The sequence below is a fragment of the Poeciliopsis prolifica genome, unplaced genomic scaffold (genome assembly GCF_027474105.1).
Source record: "Poeciliopsis prolifica strain line A6 unplaced genomic scaffold, Auburn_PproV2 SCAFFOLD023, whole genome shotgun sequence".
Lineage (NCBI taxonomy): Eukaryota > Metazoa > Chordata > Actinopteri > Cyprinodontiformes > Poeciliidae > Poeciliopsis > Poeciliopsis prolifica.
The window spans coordinates 1,659,709-1,680,674 of NW_026562398.1; the positions used below are offsets into that span (position 1 = coordinate 1,659,709).

At 38.6% G+C, this 20,966-nt stretch overlaps 1 protein-coding gene across 2 annotated transcripts in view; it reads right to left on the reverse strand.

Moving 5' to 3' along the window:
* Positions 1-20,383, reverse strand: part of slc2a4rg (SLC2A4 regulator) — a 42,333-nt gene extending 21,950 nt beyond the window's left edge. For both annotated transcript variants that reach the window (XM_055046282.1, XM_055046281.1), the window contains exons 1-2: positions 19,907-20,383; positions 17,573-17,808 (exon numbers count right to left, since the gene is read on the reverse strand). In XM_055046282.1, the coding sequence (XP_054902257.1) occupies positions 17,573-17,808; positions 19,907-20,158 (488 nt within the window). In that variant the 5' untranslated portion in view covers positions 20,159-20,383. The remainder of the gene's footprint in view (positions 1-17,572; positions 17,809-19,906) is intronic.
* Positions 20,384-20,966: the final 583 nt, after the last annotated feature.

The window sequence follows — 20,966 nt, forward strand, 5'->3', positions numbered from 1 at the left end:
CTGATCATAAAAGTCAACTCCGACAGATAACTACTCCACCATCGCCGCTTATCGCTCACTTTGATGGACGCGCAACCCTAAATGACACAGTCCCTCGTCTCATCTGTCTGTGGAATGACTATGAAATATTTAAAGCTTGTGGGAGGGCAGAAAAGGAGGAGGGCACAGAAACCGCAACAAGGTCTTTAAAAATCTGTTTACATCCTCTAATAGCAGGATTTATTTTCAAGCAAGTTAAACTGAACATAGTTTTATTTAGGCTTCCTGCAATTTCTGCTTTTAGAGAAAGCACATATTGCTTTAGACAAATGTTGTCTCTGTGTGGGACTTACACATGTGGTTAAGAGGATGATGAGGTTAAGTTTTTGGGGTTTTCTTTTTCAAATGTGGATGTTTGCAAGCACAGTTCACTCAAAGATAATATGATAAATTTTACACTCATTTTAATAAATGTATATAAATAGCCTGTGGTTACTATGTTATTTTGCTGGGTGTAGTGAAGCCATTCATGGCATATGTTAAATTTAACTCCATCAATGACCAATGTTTCTTGAGGTACAAGTTACTTTAAGTGAAAAAGGCTTGATCCCATTTGTGTACGTGTGTTTATGTAATACATAGTTCCTTTCAAATTTATGCAGCCACTAGAACTTAAACTGAACTAAATCTATCACTGTTGTATTTTATGTGATAGAAAAATTTGTGCATAAAAGTGCATTATTGTAAAGCAGTGGGAAAAGAATTATGTCTTTGAAATTGTCTTAAAAAAATTTACTATTACTATTTTCTGCGATACCTTTGAATAAAGTTCAGATCAACTAACTGCTTTATAAGTCTAATTAGGAGTGATTTAAAAATGTAATTACTGCACAATGATGCAATAAATGGAACTGTTGTCTTGAAGCAAAAACGTTCTGGGTTCAGACCAATTTCCTTGGAGATCTGGGAGGAGATCAACCTACATGTGAAACTGATCTTATCCACCGATCTTTATCTACAAAGGTCTAAAAATCAACACCACTGTCCTTTTCTGCTCTCCTGTGAGAGAGGTTTGACTGATAGATCAGCCCACCCGGTCATCTCTACATGTTTGCAATTAACAAAAGTCACCACTCCGTTGCAAATTCAGCAACTTTCATACTATATTTAGCGACATTTCAAACAAAAAAAACATTGGAATTGGCCAAAATCGGAATCGGCACGTCAGAATTTTTAAAGGAAGGTAATTGGCAATCCGCCAAAAAACTGCAATCGGTGCACCCCCAAGGACTAATGCTAAGATGCCAACTCTGGACTGAAACACATATGGGACCTTTTACCTGCATTGAAAATGCTACACAAAAACTAACAGTATATCACCCCGAGTACACAAATCTCAGGGTGAAACGAGGTGATGGCAGCACTATGTTGTGGAGATGGTTTTCTTTAGTGGGGTCAGAAAACTTGTCAGTTGAAAAATACCTTTTTTCAAAATTTTAGAGGCTACAAAATTTTTGTGACAGCAAAATTTGAAAACCATGCAACATTTTCACTCAGTGCCATAGTTGTATATTATGTTGTGTCGGTCCTATACACAAAAATCTAATAAAATATATGGATGCATCCTGCAGAAAAATGTGAAAAGGTTCAACCAGTAGGATTGCATTTGCAAGGCCCTGTATGTGTGACATTTGGCCCATTTAAGTCCATGGACAAACAGAACCATACAGTCTGCTCTCTCACACACACCCACACACTCAAAACACACTTTTACCTTCCTTCCACCTTCAATTTGGATTGGTCTTAGCTGAGCCAAGAACACACCTCTTTGGCAGCAACACAACACATGGGCCGGCTAAAGTCAACATGCCAGGTCCAGGCACATATGGAGACTTCTGCTCTGAGCCAAGACAAGAAGCAGCAACAAGATCAGAGTTCAAAAAGAAGAAGCCATCCTGCATCCAAGTACTGTATCCACTGAGAAGATAAGAGCTTCAGATTAGTATCATATTACTATGTCGCAAAACCTTTTTACAAGATTCTTATGTTTTTATCTTTCCAGGGTTGAGTACAACAATTTGTCCAGTCACTAAATTTTCAAAGTTTAATAAAAGTGAAATGTTGGAAACTACAAATAATAACTGCAGTGCTGTCCAACAACAGCTCAGGCTCGCTCCACACTAAATTGAAAGTTCACAAAAATGGTTAACAATTTAAAATGCTTGCTCTAAATCATATTTTAGAGAACAAAAATTGGAGCTATAAAGAGGGGAACCAACATTATTGTGAGATTTTGCCATTTTTATCATGAATACAAAACCTTTTGACCTTAAGCTCAACATAAAATAATAAAATTTGTCACAGCATGTTTTAATGATGAGAGGGAAACATCCTGGAATAGTTGGATGAAGTTTGTCTGAATGGAACATCTCACAGCAGATTAAATTAACTTGCAGCACTTAGGTAATATTTATGAAGGAAAGAAAAATAAAATCCTGAAGCTGAAGAGTTTTTCCACTGAGTGTTCCACTGTACATGCTGCAGTTTACTTAACAGTTTTATGCTCAGGAGGATTCAATTGCCTTACAGTACCACTACAGATATTATCAAGCAGGTGGTGAAGATATTGTCTCCCTATCAGACAGAAAGCAGAAGTTTTACCAGCAGCTTTAATGCTTTTAAGTTGTTTTCTCCTCTTCCTTAGACCTAGATGCTGTTAAAAACAAAGCTAATCATTGTGGGGATGTTTGGACTGTCATGAACTCATATCCTGAAAAACCATATCTCTGGGCACTACGAGTTTCCTCCAGCTGCTCCAGTCAGGGAACTCTGCACATTCTTTTAACATACAGCTGGTATTCTGAAGGTCTTTGCTTTTCTCTTGCCCTACACAGTTCATCTTACAAAGAGACAAATAAAATGAAAACGGGACATTTCATCCATTTATTTTTTATTATAGAGACTTGTGGAGAAATCAGCTTTTTTATTTGATAGCTCATCAGCCCTAAGTGAATTTAACAACTTGTTTTCCTCCACCACATAGAGTTGTAACATTCATTTGAGTGTTGCACCTTTCTGGCAAAGCCTCTGCTCTGCTTTCCATAGCAAGACTTCCAGCAGCTTCCTCTTACCATTTTTTTTTTTTTTTTTTACTTTTTATGGTGCAATAAAGTTGAAAACCACAGACAAGACTTAGATGTGTATCTTGTTTTCCAGGAAACAGCGCTGAATCCCATAGGCTGCTTGCATGAGGGTTAGTTTAAAGGTCAACAGAAAAGAAGAGACAGATGGAAGGCTGGTGGGCAGCTTTATTGTTTGGAATATCTGCTGAACATGGATGCTCTAGATCTCAATGTTGCAACAAAATGGCAACAATGATCTCTGTCTTCTTATATGCTTAGCTGTAGTTGCTTTAAATATCACTTATTCATCCAGTGTGATCATGTGATCAACGCGACCCCCACCCACACCAACATCATAATGTAGTGTTTGTATGCCTTCCCGGTGTGTGTGTCGAAGCTTCCTAATATCCATAGCAGCTGCATGTGCCTAACAGTGACGAGGCAGCTGGTGTTTGGCCTTTATAGTTAAAGTTTAAAAACACTGTCTCACAAACTCATGACTAAAATCAGCGATCAAACACCTTTCTGTTGGAGTCATGGTGAAATTTACATCCACTGCGCTCCCTTTTATCTGTCGTGAACACAAACAAATGTAAATGCACACCAGAGCAGAGCATCGCAGATTATAAACACGGGCATGTTTCCAGTTACACTTTTGATCTGGTGAATTTTTGTTCTTTGTTTTGAATCACTCATAGTTATGGATAGTTAAGAGGCTGACAGGAATGCTACCCCCAAAGCCACAAAATATTGTCTCTTATATGCCAGGATATGCATCCCAGTCCTTTACCTCTCAGCTCACTCAAACTCAAAGCTTTGAGGATCTTAGTTGTCTATAGCTTGTTTACAAAGATGAGACATCACATATTATTTCAAATAATAACAACCCACAGATGATGATGTAGATGAGGACTCTAAGAAAACTGGACATGTAAAGTGTAGAAGTGGTGTCAGAAAGAGATGAACTGTTGTTAAACTGGAATATCATAATAGGGAAATGGGAGTCGACCAGATCTGACAAGGCTGGTGTTGGTGTTCGTCTGTGTGTCGCCTCATGCAAACCCACTATGTATAGAACAGACACTGCTCTCAATCCTGCAACCTCCTCTGTGCCCCATCATTCTGCCTGGACCCCAGTATATTATATCATGTCATCTGACCCCCAGGATCCCCGGTCGCTGGCAAGGTGCAGGAGATCGTAATGATTGACGATCTCAGTCTGCCAGTGATTCAACACAAGAACCCATGTCTACATCAGCGATCCATTGCATTTCTACACAACCTTACCTAGAAAATATTGGAAAAATATAACAAAATGCATAAGAATTTAATTGTCTGTCTTTCCTACTTTTACAACTCGTCCATTTCATTGCAGTCCACGCACATGTCAGGCCTTACGTAAGCCCATGAGCAGTGAACCCCCGGAGAGGGAAGAGCTGTTGGGCAGGAGCTGTGTCTCTTTAATGTGGCCTCTCACTGTGGAGGCTATTCAGTCTCAACACAAAAAGGCCTCTCTTTCTCTCTCTTGATCCTAGAATGCAATCTGTATCCTTCAGGACGTGCACACAAACAGCTTTGTATTGGCAAAAAAAATTAAATATAGGACACACATGGAGCAAAAAGCATGATTCCTTCAACTCCATCTTATTAAATGTATAAACTTTACATATATAGATGCAAATGTATAGAAGCAAACAATTTAATGTCAAAACAAAATCCCTTCAAAAAGTAAATACATCTATGTTTTGACTTGGAAATTCCATAGTATTTTTAAATCAATGGTTCTTCAGAAAAATTTGATACATTAAAATCACAATGGAGATAGATGCTGTTCTGGCAACAATGATCTCTGTCCATAAGAGACATATTCTGGCTGACTCACATATATACATATACACAATATAACTGCATATATACGCTGAGAATTTAGCTGGTAACTAGATCAGATCATTTTTAGCTTAATCTGCCCTTACTGATTATCTGTCAGCTAAAAACTTAAATATCCAATTTTAATGCATCATACTGTCCATGTCACGCTAACAACCACAGTCTTGGGTTTGGATGATGTTATAGAGTTAAGAAGACTCAAAGTTAGCAATTTCAAAGTGCCGTTTTCATCCAATAATAACTTAAGCTAGAACTTTGCCCCCAAATGCAGGGAGTAAATGAAGGCATAACTCGTTCAGAAGACACCATTTGTGATCATTTTGCCAATCAGAAGACATTGAACCAATGCTATAATATCAAAAAGTAGATGAAACTAATGTCCTCTCAACTGCAGGCACTCCTCTCTACCAGCATATCCATTACTACGGGAATGCAGGGAATTTGTTTTTACCAGGGGTCTTAGTTTTTCTAGCCTGATTTTCCTATTTATGTCTGAGGCCCACAAAAAAGATAGGCCCTTCTGTCTACAATAACACCACTTCCTTATCTTGCAGCATGTCATTCTTCATTTCTGTTGAGGCAAGCCACAGAATCTTGCCAAATTTCTGTTTTCTTTTTCTTATTTTGACATCCATTCAAGTTAGCTGTTCATGTATCTAAATAAACCAAACCCTCCTTGGTTGCACCAGCAATGGAAAAACTGGATTTATTTATGAACAGAGTTGAAAATGCCACCCCCTTCTCCATGTCTTAGAATTCAAATAGTTGAGACAAAATATGGAAAATATGTATTTCTTATATGTATTTCTAAGTCAGTGATGACAGATCACTGACTTAGAAATACAAGTTAGAAATAGGACAGGGAGGATTAATTGAAACAGAAAGGAATGTAAATGGTGGAGACCCTCAACTGCGGTCAGCTGTCTTTCTCCACTCATGCTCCAACTTTGTTTCTCAATCCTCACATAGCACTCCCACTCATGCCTACTTCTGAGATTTGCCCTGCTGCCACCACAAGCCAGCGCAGGTTCTTGCCTGGTTTCCTGTGTTTTGTGAAAGGAAACCATCGTTGTTGCTGTTAGCAATCCAATCTGTTCTACCCTCTCCGACAAAGCCAAATATCCACAGGCGAGTGTCAGACAGAGAAACTCTCTAGTCATTAAAAAACTGATTCCGATCTTTTTTATAGGCAGTGCGAGCTAGGAAGGTGGAGACCCACAAAAAGAAAGCATAAAAGCCGCTAGCTAAACAGCTAAGAAGTTATATTCTGTTTGATTGCACAGCACATTATGAAATCTTTGAATTTTCTTTAAGGAAAACAGCACAATCAAGCCAGACACAGCAAACTGGTACATCCTGTAAAGTGGATGTTGCTTGCATTATTTTCATCAAGAATAGCTCATGTTGTTCTATATACATTTCTAAACCAAAGACAGATCCATGATTGCTTAGTTGTTTTATAATATAACTCATAAATAAAAAAGACAATTCAAATGTTAAAGACAGTGAACCTTAAATGTTTATTCTGAAAAGCAGCTGATGTCCAAAACTTTGGATATTATATTACAGATTTGAATAGCTGTAACATTGGAGACTCACAATTTTGCTTATGATGGCAGCTGCCTGTAATGTGCTGCAGCTAATACTGAGGGTCAACACTGTTTTATGACATTAAGAGGACAGCTAACTTTGCAAGGCCAGCAACTGACTGCAATCCATTGCTTCAACCACAGGTTCAAACAGAACATGTATTAGTGCATATTATTATGGTTTTCTTTAAATATTCAGATGGTATGCCAGAAACACAACACTTACTGTGTTGTGTTAGTTTAATCAACTATTAGCCTTTTGGAGTTTAAAATCACTAATTTTTTTACGTGCTTGAGTAAAGTAAATGTGTACCATAATTTGTCTATGTTGGCCAAGTCAGAAATTATTAGGATGTCTAATAACATACTCTATATCTGAAGTGTTTTGCCAACATTTTTGTGATGACAGAAGACTAAACCTTGTGAGATTTCCGGGTCTAAGCAAGAGTCACATAGGAAATCTGAGCAGCTGTTTCTATCAGTTAGTTAAAGCAATCACAGTCAGTCGAGAAATGACTGCATTTATACGACATTTGCATACACATTTAAGGCGATTGATTACTTGTACAGGTAATCAAGGCTTGGCTACCCCTTACTACAGTAAGCATCAACTTACAAAGACCAGTCCCAAACAATAACTTAACTTATTGCTGGATCGATGTTGCACTGAACATTTTGATTGTACGGAATATAAAGTAATAGGTTCTCAATTTCGACCCTCTGTGCCAACAAAGGACAGTTATTAAGATGAATGGAAGCAATAAGAACATAATATGAAAACACTAAAGACACAATGATCATAAAATGAGCATATCCTTGCAGACCGCAGCCAAGAGGTAGAAATTTGCTTGTAAATGACCGTGGGGGCATTACAACCCATTGTTTATGAACATATTCTTTGTTACAAGAAAAGCTGAAAGCTGCTTGCTTTCATAAAGATGGAAAAGAATAATTGCAAGCTGGACGCAACTGGCGAGTCCCCATGCAACATTTGTGCATTTTCATGCAGCCAAATTCCAACTGACAGCCAGATGGGAGAGCCTGCCAGGCTCAGCTCTGGCCCAGAGAAAAAGTCATGTTTTATAAATGGCTGAAAAGTTCCGTCTGTTGAACAGTCAGGTTTTTCCCTGCCAAGTCTTTACTCTCTCAGACTTAAACATACAAGGTAACCGCTTGAGCTTAAAGTGTAACAGTCTCTTCATTTGAGACTGTCTTGGCAACTCCACTTTTAAATTTAGACAAATCACTCTCAAATGTATTGACAAAAATTGCCGAGCAATGATCTTCATTAACGCAACACTGAACTTCTTAACCATAAATAAGTTAAGACATCTTTACTCTGTGAATACACTGAAGTGCCCACAAGGCGTAATCTCATCTGTATCCGCTAATCCCTGCAGGGTCACCGCGGGGTGGGGACTGCGGGGGCATCTCCAGCGGTCACTGGGCTGTGGTTTACTTGGAGAAATTGCCAGTTCATCATTCAGCAATTTACTGACGCCAATTAAGCTGAGCTATGAATGCCAAATAAAGAACAGAATTTTATGGTTCAAATTCAAGGATGACGTATCTATTTCTTTCTCTAAGTGTCCAAAAACTGACAAACTTTGAGCTATTCCCCTACTCCTATCTCTCCCAGTCTCATTTTTTCCATCTTTTCTTTATGGTGCAATTATGGTGAGTAAAACATAGTGTAAATCCAACCAACTGAGACCGTGGTGTTGACTCTTGGTTCAAACCGGATTGGAGCAGATTGAGCAAGAGCGAGGAAAAACTGAAGCAGCTAAACATCTTACTGGATCATCATTCTTCCGCTCTGATTCCAAATTACAAACAAGAGAAACTTCATTCAATTACTCTAAACAGGGAATCACTGCAACAGTGTTTATTGCTCCATCAAAGCCAAACAATAGACTTTTGGAGTTTTGAATTAAAGCCCACTGTGGGTGGAACAGCAGCTGATGAGGAAACAGTTTGAGTATACAGCATGTAAAACCTCTCATTATTGCTTCACCACAGAAGAGCTGCGACTTCGAGAGGTTATTTGGACACTGACCCATACCTTACTCTGCATCTGCATTTAAGCTCTGAGTAGAGCCATGTTTGTGCTCAAACCCAACATAATTTATGTTTATGTTGGGTTTGAGCACAACTGTTTGAACTCTCCAAATGACAAACCGCTCCACCTTATCAAGAATATAATGACAGTTCAGGTTGTTTAATAGTGATTCTCATCATATATATATATATATATATATATATATATATATATATATATATATATATATATATATATTCCAGTCAGGGCTCAGAACTTAAATGTTGTGTATGAGTACTAAGCATTTTGTCAAACTTTCAAAAACAGCATATCCATTAGGCAGTTCCAAGATCTCCATTTTCAACTGAACTTCAGTGTTGTTTATTTTGTTTTCCTCTGTCATTTAACATGTATTTTAATTTAATTTAATCAAATATTAAATAGTTTTAAGATATTTTACTTTTAAATGTTAGGACTTTTCCACATTTACACAGATCAGGGTCTACTATGGTTTTCAAATGAATTTTTTAATTATTGTCCTGTGTTTTAACAGCAAAAACAAAAGGTTTCACAGCTCTAAGTATGGTTCAGCTGGATTTTCTATGTGAATCATTACATCACCCAGGCACTGGTCAACACCTGGAGAAAAAGCGCGGTCAATTGAACAAAGAAACAACCCAAAAAAATTATAGAAATGAAGAATTTGCTTTGGAAACCAAGCAGCTGATTTTATTTTGAGCATGGACTGTAGGGCTGGAAAACAAAGATAAGCCATCTACGTTAAGAGTAAATGCTGTATTGGTGATCAGCTTAAATGTCTGTGAATTGTTAAACTAAAGGAAGTTATATGAAAAAAGAACTAATACGCACAACTCAGCCAGCTCTCCCATCTTGCTACAACACTCTCTACTATGTTGTAAAATACCCACTGTTGACAACACTTATCTGGCTCCCCAAACTGATAAAAAGAGGTGTCTGCTCTCAGCAAGGCACGGACGTTTGAAGGCATCCGATTTGAACCAGTTCAAGAATCATGGTTCTTTCCATGGAAAATATCTCATTTAAAGCATTTGAAGTTTTTTTTGTCAACCCAATCTTTACAAATCCTATATTTTTGGAAAACCCCTTAAACTAAAACTGGATTTAGCCACCCCAGTCACCATCTAGACTGAAATGTTTTGAAGAACCATATAAATGTGCCAGGCCCCACATGATAACAGGTGAGCTGTTGGGCTGATTCAGCAGGACATAGCAAGCACACTCCAATAATGTAATGGCCAGGAGTTTAGAAGACAAAAAAAAAAACACTAGCAGATATGTGATAATGAAAGTCTAACTATGTCACGCTGTGCATGATTTGCTATCTCAGCATTGTGCTTCTGATGCTTGATGTCAGATAAAATTGAAAAAAAAAAATACTACCTCCTTCATTTGTAGAACTGATTGCCCGTCTGTCAGCACTAGTTGTCGGAGGGCACGGTTGTAATTCATTATCCCATCCAACAAAGCCCTATTGTTAACAAAGTGCATGTCTAAACACACACTTGAAGAAACTTCCACAAAGCACAGGGGGTTTTCTATGAGCTTAAAAGGAACTGGGCTTACTGGTTTTCACAGCTTGGGTGTGGCATGTTTGTATTTTTTTTTTTAATATGTTGATTTAAGCTTTAATCTTCAAAGTGGAGTATTGGTGAAGTTATTTGAAGCACAAAAGAAAATCTTTAATCTGCACACTCCCCTTGAGTTGTTTCTTCACTCTTTGATTTACTTACTCCCTCTGAGGCCCTGGCATTTTGACAAATCACTGTCCACAATGTTTAACTTTACACCACAACATCGATCGAAATGGCAGAAGTTCACTACCGCTCTCTTCCGCAATAAAGCAAAAGACAGCAATGTCAATAATCCTTCAGGTGGAACTGAGGTCACGGACAGCTGAAGTTTCTCAGCATGTAGAAAGAAACCTCTACAGTGAATCTTTCTCTTCCTAAGATCTCATATTTGAGGAGACACAACTAAAATTAATTAATTACTCAAATCTACAAAATAAAACAGGATAGAATGTCTAACTCATAAGCTCCCATAATACCAGTCATCTCATCTCATGCATCTCATGACTATTGTACCGATAAGTACAGTGGAAATAACACAGATGTCTTTAATTTACATATGAATTTTAATAAAGAGGGTTTGATACAATAATGCAGAGAAGCTCCCATCTCATAGGTTCCAGCGAATACAGTCGTTATCCTCACTGTAAATTTTAATAAAGAATTTAAAAAAAAACTACAATAACTTTCTGACAGTTAAAACAGAAAGATGAGATACTGTACGTCAGGGGTGCTCAAGTCCAGTCCTCGAGAGCTACCATCCTGCAACTATCAGATGCATCCCTGCTCCAACACACCTGAATCAACCAGGCCTGTTCATAGCTGACCCTTGTCTACTGGAGTGAGGCTGCAACTAAAAGTTGCAGGACGGTAGCCTTGGAGGACTGGACTTGAGCACCCCTGCTGTACGTCATCTTCTCTGGATTTCAAGAGGATTTACGCTACCTTTCAGAAAAAAATGAGGGCAAGAGAAACAAAGTACGATGTATTGTTATAAAAGGCAAAAGAAAACCAATTTTGTTCATTTTTACAAATAACATGTAACAAAAAAAACAACAACCCTAAGTTCAATAAATATGTTTGCACCAATTTTTATTGTTTGTTTACATGCACAAACAATAGGTCATAGGAAACCAGGGGCCTCACGCATAAAATAATGCAGTTTTCACACTAAAACTTGGCATACAAAATAATTTAGAAAAGTGCGGCACACAGACAAAAAAAAAAAAAAAAAAAAAAAAATCGAACCTCTGAGTGGGGAATGTGGACGTTTATTCTAAATAGTAGAATCATATGCATGAGTTGTACATTTACAAAATAAAGATGCTTTATGCATAAGGCGCATTCACAAAGTGGGCATGGCTCGACAGAAGGATGACTGCAGCTGCACCGATACCGCATGGCTCCTTCTTTAAGTTTTGCTTAGAGATCCAGGATGATCAGTCTGAGAAATCGAGACTCTCATATACCATCATCATGTTGGCCAAGTCAAAAATTATTTCCCAGCAGATCAATATGATCTCTGAACAAACGCTCCCACTGAATCCTTCTATTAACAATGTTCGCCACCGGAGCCAAAGAGCTCCACAATTAAGCGGCACACCTTTGTGCTGCTACTTGCATTCGTGTGATTGCATACACACCTTGATCACCTTAAAAATAGTCAAACCTGTTGATTATTTTTAATCAGCAGGTTTGAGTTAATCTGCTGATCCAACCCTGTTTTTTTCTTTCAGTGCTTATCCTACCCTGTTTTTTTTCTTTTTGTGAGAATGAAATTACCCCGCAGATGCATTTTGTGCACTTTGGCGCACTGACCAATGCGTTCCATCTTTATGAAACAGAAAATGAAGAAAGGTACCATTTCCATTCGAGTGAGGTTTTCACATACTTTTATTTTCTTTATTTTGCGTGACTTATTGTCTGAGGATAAATGTGGTTCAGTTTCATTGTTTACGTTTAAACAATAAAATATTCAAATCATGAAAAACATCGGATTTGGTGCTTCTTGGTCTAAATAACACCAAATGTAGTAAGATTTCAGTGTATTTAGGTGAGTTTTGGCGCTTTGTAGTTTGATATTGTCCACAGAAAAAGTTTGCGTGGCTGCGGCACATTTTCACGCCAGCGAAAAAGTGCGCATATATTTACGCAAACTTTGACGCAAAGTTAATTTTTATGCATGCCGACTTGTGTGTAAAATATGGGGCCGGACATTTTTTGTGCGCACGCACACTTTATGCATGAGGCCCCAGAGCTGTTAAAAGAATGACAACGGTTGTGTGAAAGTTACTGTAAAGTTCAGAGAAGGCGAAAAATTAGATGCAGCTGAAGCTGGTGGAAAAGGGGAGAAGGAGTGGCGCACAACAGCTGCTGGTTGGTATGAAGACTTTGTTGGGTAGAGGGACAGAAAGATCTACTGAGAAGAAGGAATGACAGTTGACTGAGCGGTTTCTAAACGCTGCTGTGGCAGAACAGGAGGCCTTATGTGAGAGACTATTAGTGTGGGTGAACAAGAGATGAAGCGTTTTACTGCAGGAATGCAGGGATTGTTCAAAAGGAAGTTCCTCTCCTTTTGGTCCTTAAAAGGTGCTGCACTAAAGAAAAGATGCACAGTACTGAAGCATTCATTTCCACCAATGTACAGTTTCATAGGTTATGTGAAGGTTAGATTTTCTCAATTTAAAAATACTTTTGCAACAAAACAAGCTGAATTGGACCTAGGATTTTCCTTATTTACATCAATTTGCTAAAAAAAAAACTTCAGCCGTTTACTAATTTGATGACTGCTCACACAGTGAAATCAGTGCAAAATTTCTTGTCGTTTTAAATACAATCATTTAAATTGAACTTCTATCGGTCGGTTTATTTAGTGGATGTTGAGCCACAAACATGATACTACACTGTCAAAATATGTACTATGTACAAGCTTTTCATTTGTCCACTCGACTCTCAATCTGGAGATAATAAAGCTGCAGTGTTAAATGATGAGCTGTCACTTATCATCTGTGGTTTTAAATTGCCGGCGCAGCTCTGCGACCCAAATCCTGAGGTTGACCTACCAGACGTGCCAGATGCCTGTTTGCGTCCTGATCTAGGTCCGCCCCTCCTGCATAACTCCATTCATTGAGGGGTGACCTTTCACCCTTGCCTGTCAGTGCAAAAGCTTCAACCTCTTGCGGTTTGGGAGCGAGAGGAAAAAAGAGGCCGACACAACATGTGAAAACGGATCAACAAGTTCAGAAGGAATTCTTTTAAAACTAAAGATAGCACTGACAAGTTCAAACTACTGAATTGTAAGAAAGCAGTCACTTAAACAGCAGTGGATTGTGTTTCTCAGGAGGCAATGTCATGGGTTTGAATGTGGGTTAGTCATCCCAGACTAGATTGGGGTTGGGGTGCTGTTTCACCGACTCTGACCTTCAACAACCAGTTGTTGAAGTGAAGATTTGGTAGGTGTGATGGTCATGGCCAGGTGAATTTGAGAGGTGGACTTCACTCCCTCTTGCCCAAAAAGTCCCACTGACTCTTATCCAAACAGAATATCAGTAAATACAGAAGAGATACACCACAAATCATATCCACTGCCCCTCCCTTTACTGCCGGTTGCTGGTGTCCTGTTAAGCCAACTCAGTGTTTTCCATTCATGCTAGCCAACCGTGTACCTGACCAAGGACAGATAAGAGAGACAAACTCTTTTCATCAAAATAAAGTAACCCCTCCCCTGTTCATCTCATCAGCCCTTACTGTTTTTTTTTCTTGCTCATTTCAACTAGTCTCTGTTCAATATCAGGGTACTGGGTCCCATGCTGATGAGAATTGACAGGTTGAACATGCTTTGCTTTAGGGTGTGAATGCAAGAGAGACTTAATCAGACACAGGACTCCCTGAGGAGGGGGTGCAGTTGACAAAACGGGTGGGAGTTTTGAAAGATGTTCAGGGGGGTTTAGTTTTGTTAATCGAATAAGCACATGTGAGTAGGTGCATTGGCTCTTTCTCTCATCCTGCGAGGGTTTTTGCCCAGACTTGCTGAAGGGATAGTGACCTACTTTGCAGGTTTTGAAAACCAACAAGACAAACTGTGAAAGTGAAGAGTTTTGCACAAGATACAAAATGCAGAAAATTGAACCAATACAAAACACACAGAGGGGTGAGCCACGTCTTCCCAGCAAAAAAGTCTCCTTAAGCACACATAATCCTGTCACACAGGAATAGTATTAACTAAGCTGTTGGGAAACAAATGAAGATGAATGGTTTTGTTGACGTTATCTGAAACAGGGTACAGAGTGCAGCAAACACACTCCTGGTCAAACCCACTAAACGCAGAAGTTTGCAAACTTAACGGGATTGATATTTCAGGCACCCCTTCCCCATCGCTACAATTAAATAATGTTTTTCTTTAGGTGAAATTTCTCAAAATCTGGTTTTTGTGAAGTACTTTTGTAAAAGCTACTCATATTACTGATGAATACATGGGGGATGATACAATATTTTTTCTTTCATTTTCTGTTGCATTTAAAAATTCTTTCTCAATAAAAAAAAAAGATGTTTCATGTTTCTCTTACAGTTCTTAAAGCATAACATCAGAATCAGGTCAAATTTCTAACAAAACAAGAAATTTGTATCATCCAGGAAAAGTCTGACCAGTGGATCTCTAATAAATTGTGATTAATTCTACATCCTCATCTGGTTAACAAATAGAGTCAGAATTAAATGAAGGCTTGGTCCATTGAAGGTACATTTTAGTCACCCGATACACCAAATCCAAAGTAATATCTTTAAATGAACTAACACATTTTTAAAACAGGCTGCTATTTTGTTGATGAACTTTTGCTTTTTCAATGTACAAGATGTCCAAATCAAAGCGTTTTAAATTATCAATATCAGATTTCCGCAATTTCCGCAAATATTTTTTTTCTAAATCACAGTCTGTAAGAGAATTATTTTGACCATTGAAACTACTGTGATGTGACTTATTAAATGGAAAATTTCAAACCCACTACAGTTACATCTACAATGAAAAAACTATTAAAAACTATTCACCAATGTTTTGTTGATCAAAAGAAATCACTGAGTTTATGAAGCAGTGATTTCATAAACTTGGGAGCAAATTATCAACAAGTCATATCAAAACAGAAAGTAAAAATGCTAGCATTAGCTTAGCACTTCCGTAAACATCCCTACATAAAAACTTTGCCAACAGAAGTAAAACACAAGTTTGTTGCAGACTGTAGAAAGATTTACTTGAGTATAAATAGAAACAATAGGCTTTCCTGCTAGAAACTCTTGTGACGAAATATTTTTCACCATCAAGAAAAACGGATATTGTACAGTTGGAAAACTCAGTGGGGAACGAGTGAAGAAAAACACAGTCACAGTAGATCTTGTATTACAAATTAAATCAAATATGTTACTATACTTAACTTCAAATTACTGAGTTTTGAAGCATTTCCAGGGAATTAATCTTTTTGTAATTCCCTGGAAATTGCAATAATTTTCAGGGAAAATTATTACAAAATAGTTTAATTTTTCAATCACTGGTATCAAGGACAAAACCTTATTGAAGTTCATGCTAAATTAAACAGAAATTCAAAATAAATACATTGTTCAGCTGGCAGGAAAAGATGCCCTACATTTATACCGACTATCATTCTTTTCAGCAATTTAAGAAAACTTAAAGATAAACCAACAGAATCCATGAAAACATATCCATTTATAACAAACTTAACAGGTTTTGATTAGAAGCAGCATAGGGTAGAGGGGTATGCATCATCACTATGATATGATTTAATTGTAAAAAACATAGTTCCTTGACACTGAATGCAAAACAAAACACAACTCTTTGTCTGGAAAACTCACTGCAATACAGTATTAGAAAAGGCCAACAGTGCAACAAGCAGACTTCATTTTTATGACCACACCGTTATATAATATTATGCAAGCTCTCTTACAGTCTGAATAATGTCAACGCTGAATTTGTTAACGTGGTAGCAGTGTGCACAGTGAGATTGCTATGATTGTACTGTAGCCTTACATCTGGTCAGCATGTGTATGTAAGAGACAAAAATAGATGCTTTCTTGGCCATCATAGGCGCTATGTTGAATTTAAGCAGTTTGTTCTGATTTAAAAGTAAACTCAGTCTTGCAGGCTCCCAAGAGATCTTCACTCACAGCATAGTATAAATGATCACTGACACGTGAAATTCATGTGTTGAGATGGAAGTAAATGAGTGTGGTGTTGAAACCCCTTTAACCATACACACCCTTTCTCATAATATTATGTTTTGTCAGTGCTGCAGCAATATGTATTTTTTAAGTTACTTTGGAATAAATCTACTACACTGAGCTAACAGACAATCAGGGAACATATCAAGTTGTTTAATTTTTACACTGTACATCCCCCAGGCATTTAATAATCTCCAAGAGTCATTTGACAAACAGGTAGGGACTTGACACAAAGAGCAACCAATAGCTGAGTAGAGAAAACGGTTAAAAGCTTTAAAGCTAAACCGATATCCAATCCCAGTCCTCTTTCATATTACATAATCACTCGTCAGTGCATTAAGCTCATCGCTGCATGCTAGTTCTGTTTGTTTTTCAGACAACAGTCTGCATGTGTGTGTATTTTACACCAAGAAGGCTGTGGATCCAACTATATTGGAAAATGAAATGAAACAGCTAAAACAGAGGCAAACAACAATGCCAGCACATACAAGCAGAAACAATAATGTTTATCTGCCCATCTACATGAAAAAAGCAGCTAACACATCAACTGGACTCTGGAGATGAATATAACTTAAAACAGTCAATATGATGACTTTGGACTAATAAAAAACCTTCCCAAAAGCAGTTAAACTGACTTATCAGTAGCGTGCCTCCCCGTTTTTCCCCTCCTTCTGTCAAGCAGATTGAGCAATTCTGCCTCTGACTGCAAACTCTGACTCTCCAAAGGAATAGTATTTCGAAACTATTCTGGATGGAGCACTAAACATGCGGTCAGTTAACCAGTACACTCCCACACCATTCAGACCAAAACCACTGGACGGTTATAGGCAGATGGTGTATTTCACTTCTCTTAAGACCTTATGAACACAAGTCAGAGCTGAATGCACAAACTGCCAGAGCCAATTGCTTTTATGACAACAAAGTCACAGCCAAATTAGCCTCGGGCACAAGAGCCACACACAGCAAAATACCTCTGTGCCTCAGAATCCTATGAGCTGGCAGAAGGAGTGTGTTTCTGCTAAAACGCAAAATTGAGCTTTGTCTACAAGTTAAACAATGCGGTCCACAAACAAAACCAAAAATAAATGGGTCCACGACTGTTGCTGGCCTCAGTTTTCCTACCTGTTTCTGGGGACTGGGATGTGGGAGGAGGGAAGGGGTTGTATCTCCGCCTGTGGGACATTTTGCCCCTGTGCTGGCCTGAAGCTGTTGGCCAGCTCTGCCTGTTTTCCTGGGTTTCTGATGTCCAAACTTATGGAGCTGCCTGGCAACTGCCTGCCCATGCCAAAGCAGAGGGTAGGACTGGCCCTCTTCAGGATCCCAGTGGAACCAATGTCTTTTTGGTCTCTGACGGCTGTCTGGAAAATGAAGCAGAAAGAAACTTAACTTCCCTTTATCATTCCTAGTAGTTGAAGAACTAATAACCTGTATTTGGTATAATAAAAACTATTTTTAAAAATATATTGGAAAGTTGTAAGAACTGTTTCTCATTTAAGTGAGCTCAACCTGTTAGAAACTGTTTTTTTACAATATCCTAACTGCAGAAGATAAGTCTGAAAAAAATAGCATTTTTACATAAAAAATTAATTCACAAAACCTACAGTGCTAAAATGGACAGTTCAGATATACTGAAATTATGTTTCCACAATGTGATTTTCAGAAACAGTTCCTCTACCTGTAGTAAATAGATAACATATCACAGGGAGCTATTCCACCTGTTTAGTTGATGTTAGCAAGTTTGAACCATAAATGCCGCTTAAACAGACACTGCTAAATTGGTGGATAATATAACTTTGTCACTGTTTTGTTTTTTTTCACCATTACATTGGTTGACACTACCAACTGTACAAATATGCCTCTTGTTACTCATCATTCTAAGTTTGCCAAGAATCGAGTAACATTGTAGATATTTTGGCTGTTTGTCAGTTGTGGAACAGCATTGAAAATTGTACATTCCTGTGTTTTCCCAGGTCTCCTGAGGATGTTGATTAGATGGAGCAGCTGATTAAGTGGATTTATACAGACAGCAAGCAATGGCAATAAAACAGTAACATAGTCACTTCCATGCTGCTTGGCTGAGAAAAATCACAAACCCAGCAACTGTCTCTCATGAAAATATTGGTGCTTTATATCTACTATTCTTGCCCAATTTTCCACTGAAACATTTTCAGTTTGACTTGTTACAAAATCCCCAAAACAGCTAAACACTTGGTCTGCCTGACTAGCTGTTGGCATTTTGCCACTCTGAAGACTTCTTCATTTTTCTACAAACTCACCGCAAGTCACTTTTTTTTTTTTCTATTACAGTACTGGTAGAACTATTGCTAATATTTTCACAGAACCTCACTTCAGAAAATCCAAACTATCCCTTTGAGTCAATGCCAAAAACTATGTTAATAAACCAACGTTTTCAAAACTTTGGCATTCTGCCCCCACTTCTCTCTCTTCCAGAAGCCATAAAAAGTTCACTCACTCCACCCCAAACAGTACTGTAGCTTGCTCATATCTCTCTCTCTCTCTCTCTCTCTCTCTCTCTCTCTCTCTTTCTCTCTCCCCCAATGAATCATTAACAACTGTGATGGAGCTGTGTGTTTTAGGTGGATTTTAGCACAGAAAATCAAGCTCAGCATATGGCACGTGAAAATGGTCATACCATAGAATACATCATATTGATTTAACCTAGTTTCGTTTAATACCCCCCTCCAGCCATCGATCAACAGATTTAACCACTCTTCCCCACCCCCTCCTACAGTAACTATATACCTCCAGGGGCCCCGCCCCCAGTAAGAACCACTGACATAAACACGCAGCAAGGCAACGGTCTTACTTCCATGAAAACCTGACAGACACATTAACAAAATGAATCTATTATATGCTGCTGATAACATGTCTTTATTTTGTTCTTTTCAGAAAGCAACTAATGGCTAAAAAATGTGATTAAAATCCAAAAGTGATGCAAATAAAAAGCAGAAGCAAAGGACAAAATAAACAAATAATAATAATAATAAAAAAAGAATAATCATATAAAATCAAATTAGTATTTTGAAGAGTTGACGTGAAGGAACCGGGCCGGCGCAGCCAGGAAGCTCACGTTGTAACTCCACCCTTGTCAATGGGGGAGGGGGTAAATCATGTAGTTTAGAATCCCTGCCCCCCCCTTCACTGTAAACTTTGCTCACAGAATAAGCAACCATTTAAAGCGGTTAAAACACAAGATAAACACTCTAATTGACGCTTTCGTGAAACTGAGCCTTTAAAAAAACCACTTTATCTAATAAAAAAACATGTAAAAACGACCCAACAGCTGTAGCTGTCTCGTGCGAGCATCATGGTCGTCACCGTTACAAGCCATTTAGCGGCATATGTCAAACTATACCCTCATGTAAACCCCGTCTGACTCTGTGATATCTGCGTGGCTACGTGGGTATACTTTGAAAGCTTAGAGAAAGAACTCACTTTTTCCACGTTTTGTAATATTCCAACGCCCGGTGAGTGCCCGCTACCGACGGACGAAGTTCGCTCGTTTTTAACCGTCGCCGTCGAGCCTCCGTCCGTTACGCATTTGTAAAAGATGGGCCCCGCTGTGAAGCTGCTTTTTGCCACCGCTGGGACCCGGCTGTTGTAGCGACCCGGCCGGTAGTTGAAGTCCACGACACCGCCGACGCTTGTCCCGACCGACGACTTTTCCAAAATGCATTTGGACTCCATATTTAGTCACGGAGAGTGGAGACTAAAGAAAGAATGTCGGCTTTCTGTAGGGTTTTAGTGCAAATTGCGGGAATTAGATACATTTATTGGGATTGTCGCAGTTTGATAGGAGCTATTTGAGTCCTAACTTCTATTCTAGTCTACATGTGAAGTTTTTTCCACCGCTGCCGTCTCCGCCGCAGCCCAAGATATCCAAAAAGCCGCCCGGTTAGGAGGATAAAGATTGTTTTGCCTCTTTCCTCCAAACCAATGCCACGCCCCCTCATCTAAGCTCCCATTGGCCCGACTCGTACATAAACATGTCACTTTGGCACGCGTCCACATCGAGACTGCCTCTGATTGGTTGTTTTGCTCGTGTCAATCACGTTTTTTTTTAAGTCTAAGTATTGCGGGAGGAAAAGAAAAGGGGGCGTGAGCAACAGTTTACCGGCCGGTGTTTGTCGACGAAGAGCCGGCTGTGTTGAGCAGGAGCAAAACAGCCTTCAGCCCCAGAAGAGGCAAACTGCGCAGTAACCCTTATGCAAATTAACCGGTTACATAGTGGATCTAAAATTATGGTGGATACAGTTTATTTTAGCTGTTGATTCAAATCATTATGCTTTTTTTTTCTCCTCACGTAAGGTCGTGAAGGAGTTAGAAGCAACAAAAATAGTGTGTGACACATTGTAAGGAAATCCTGTGCATCTGGAAAGTATAGTATTTGCAGCACTTCACTTTTAACACATTTTGCTATGCTGCACCTTTATTCTAAATTGTATTACACCAATCTCTTTCTTGAAAATTCTACATAGAAATACCTCATGATGGC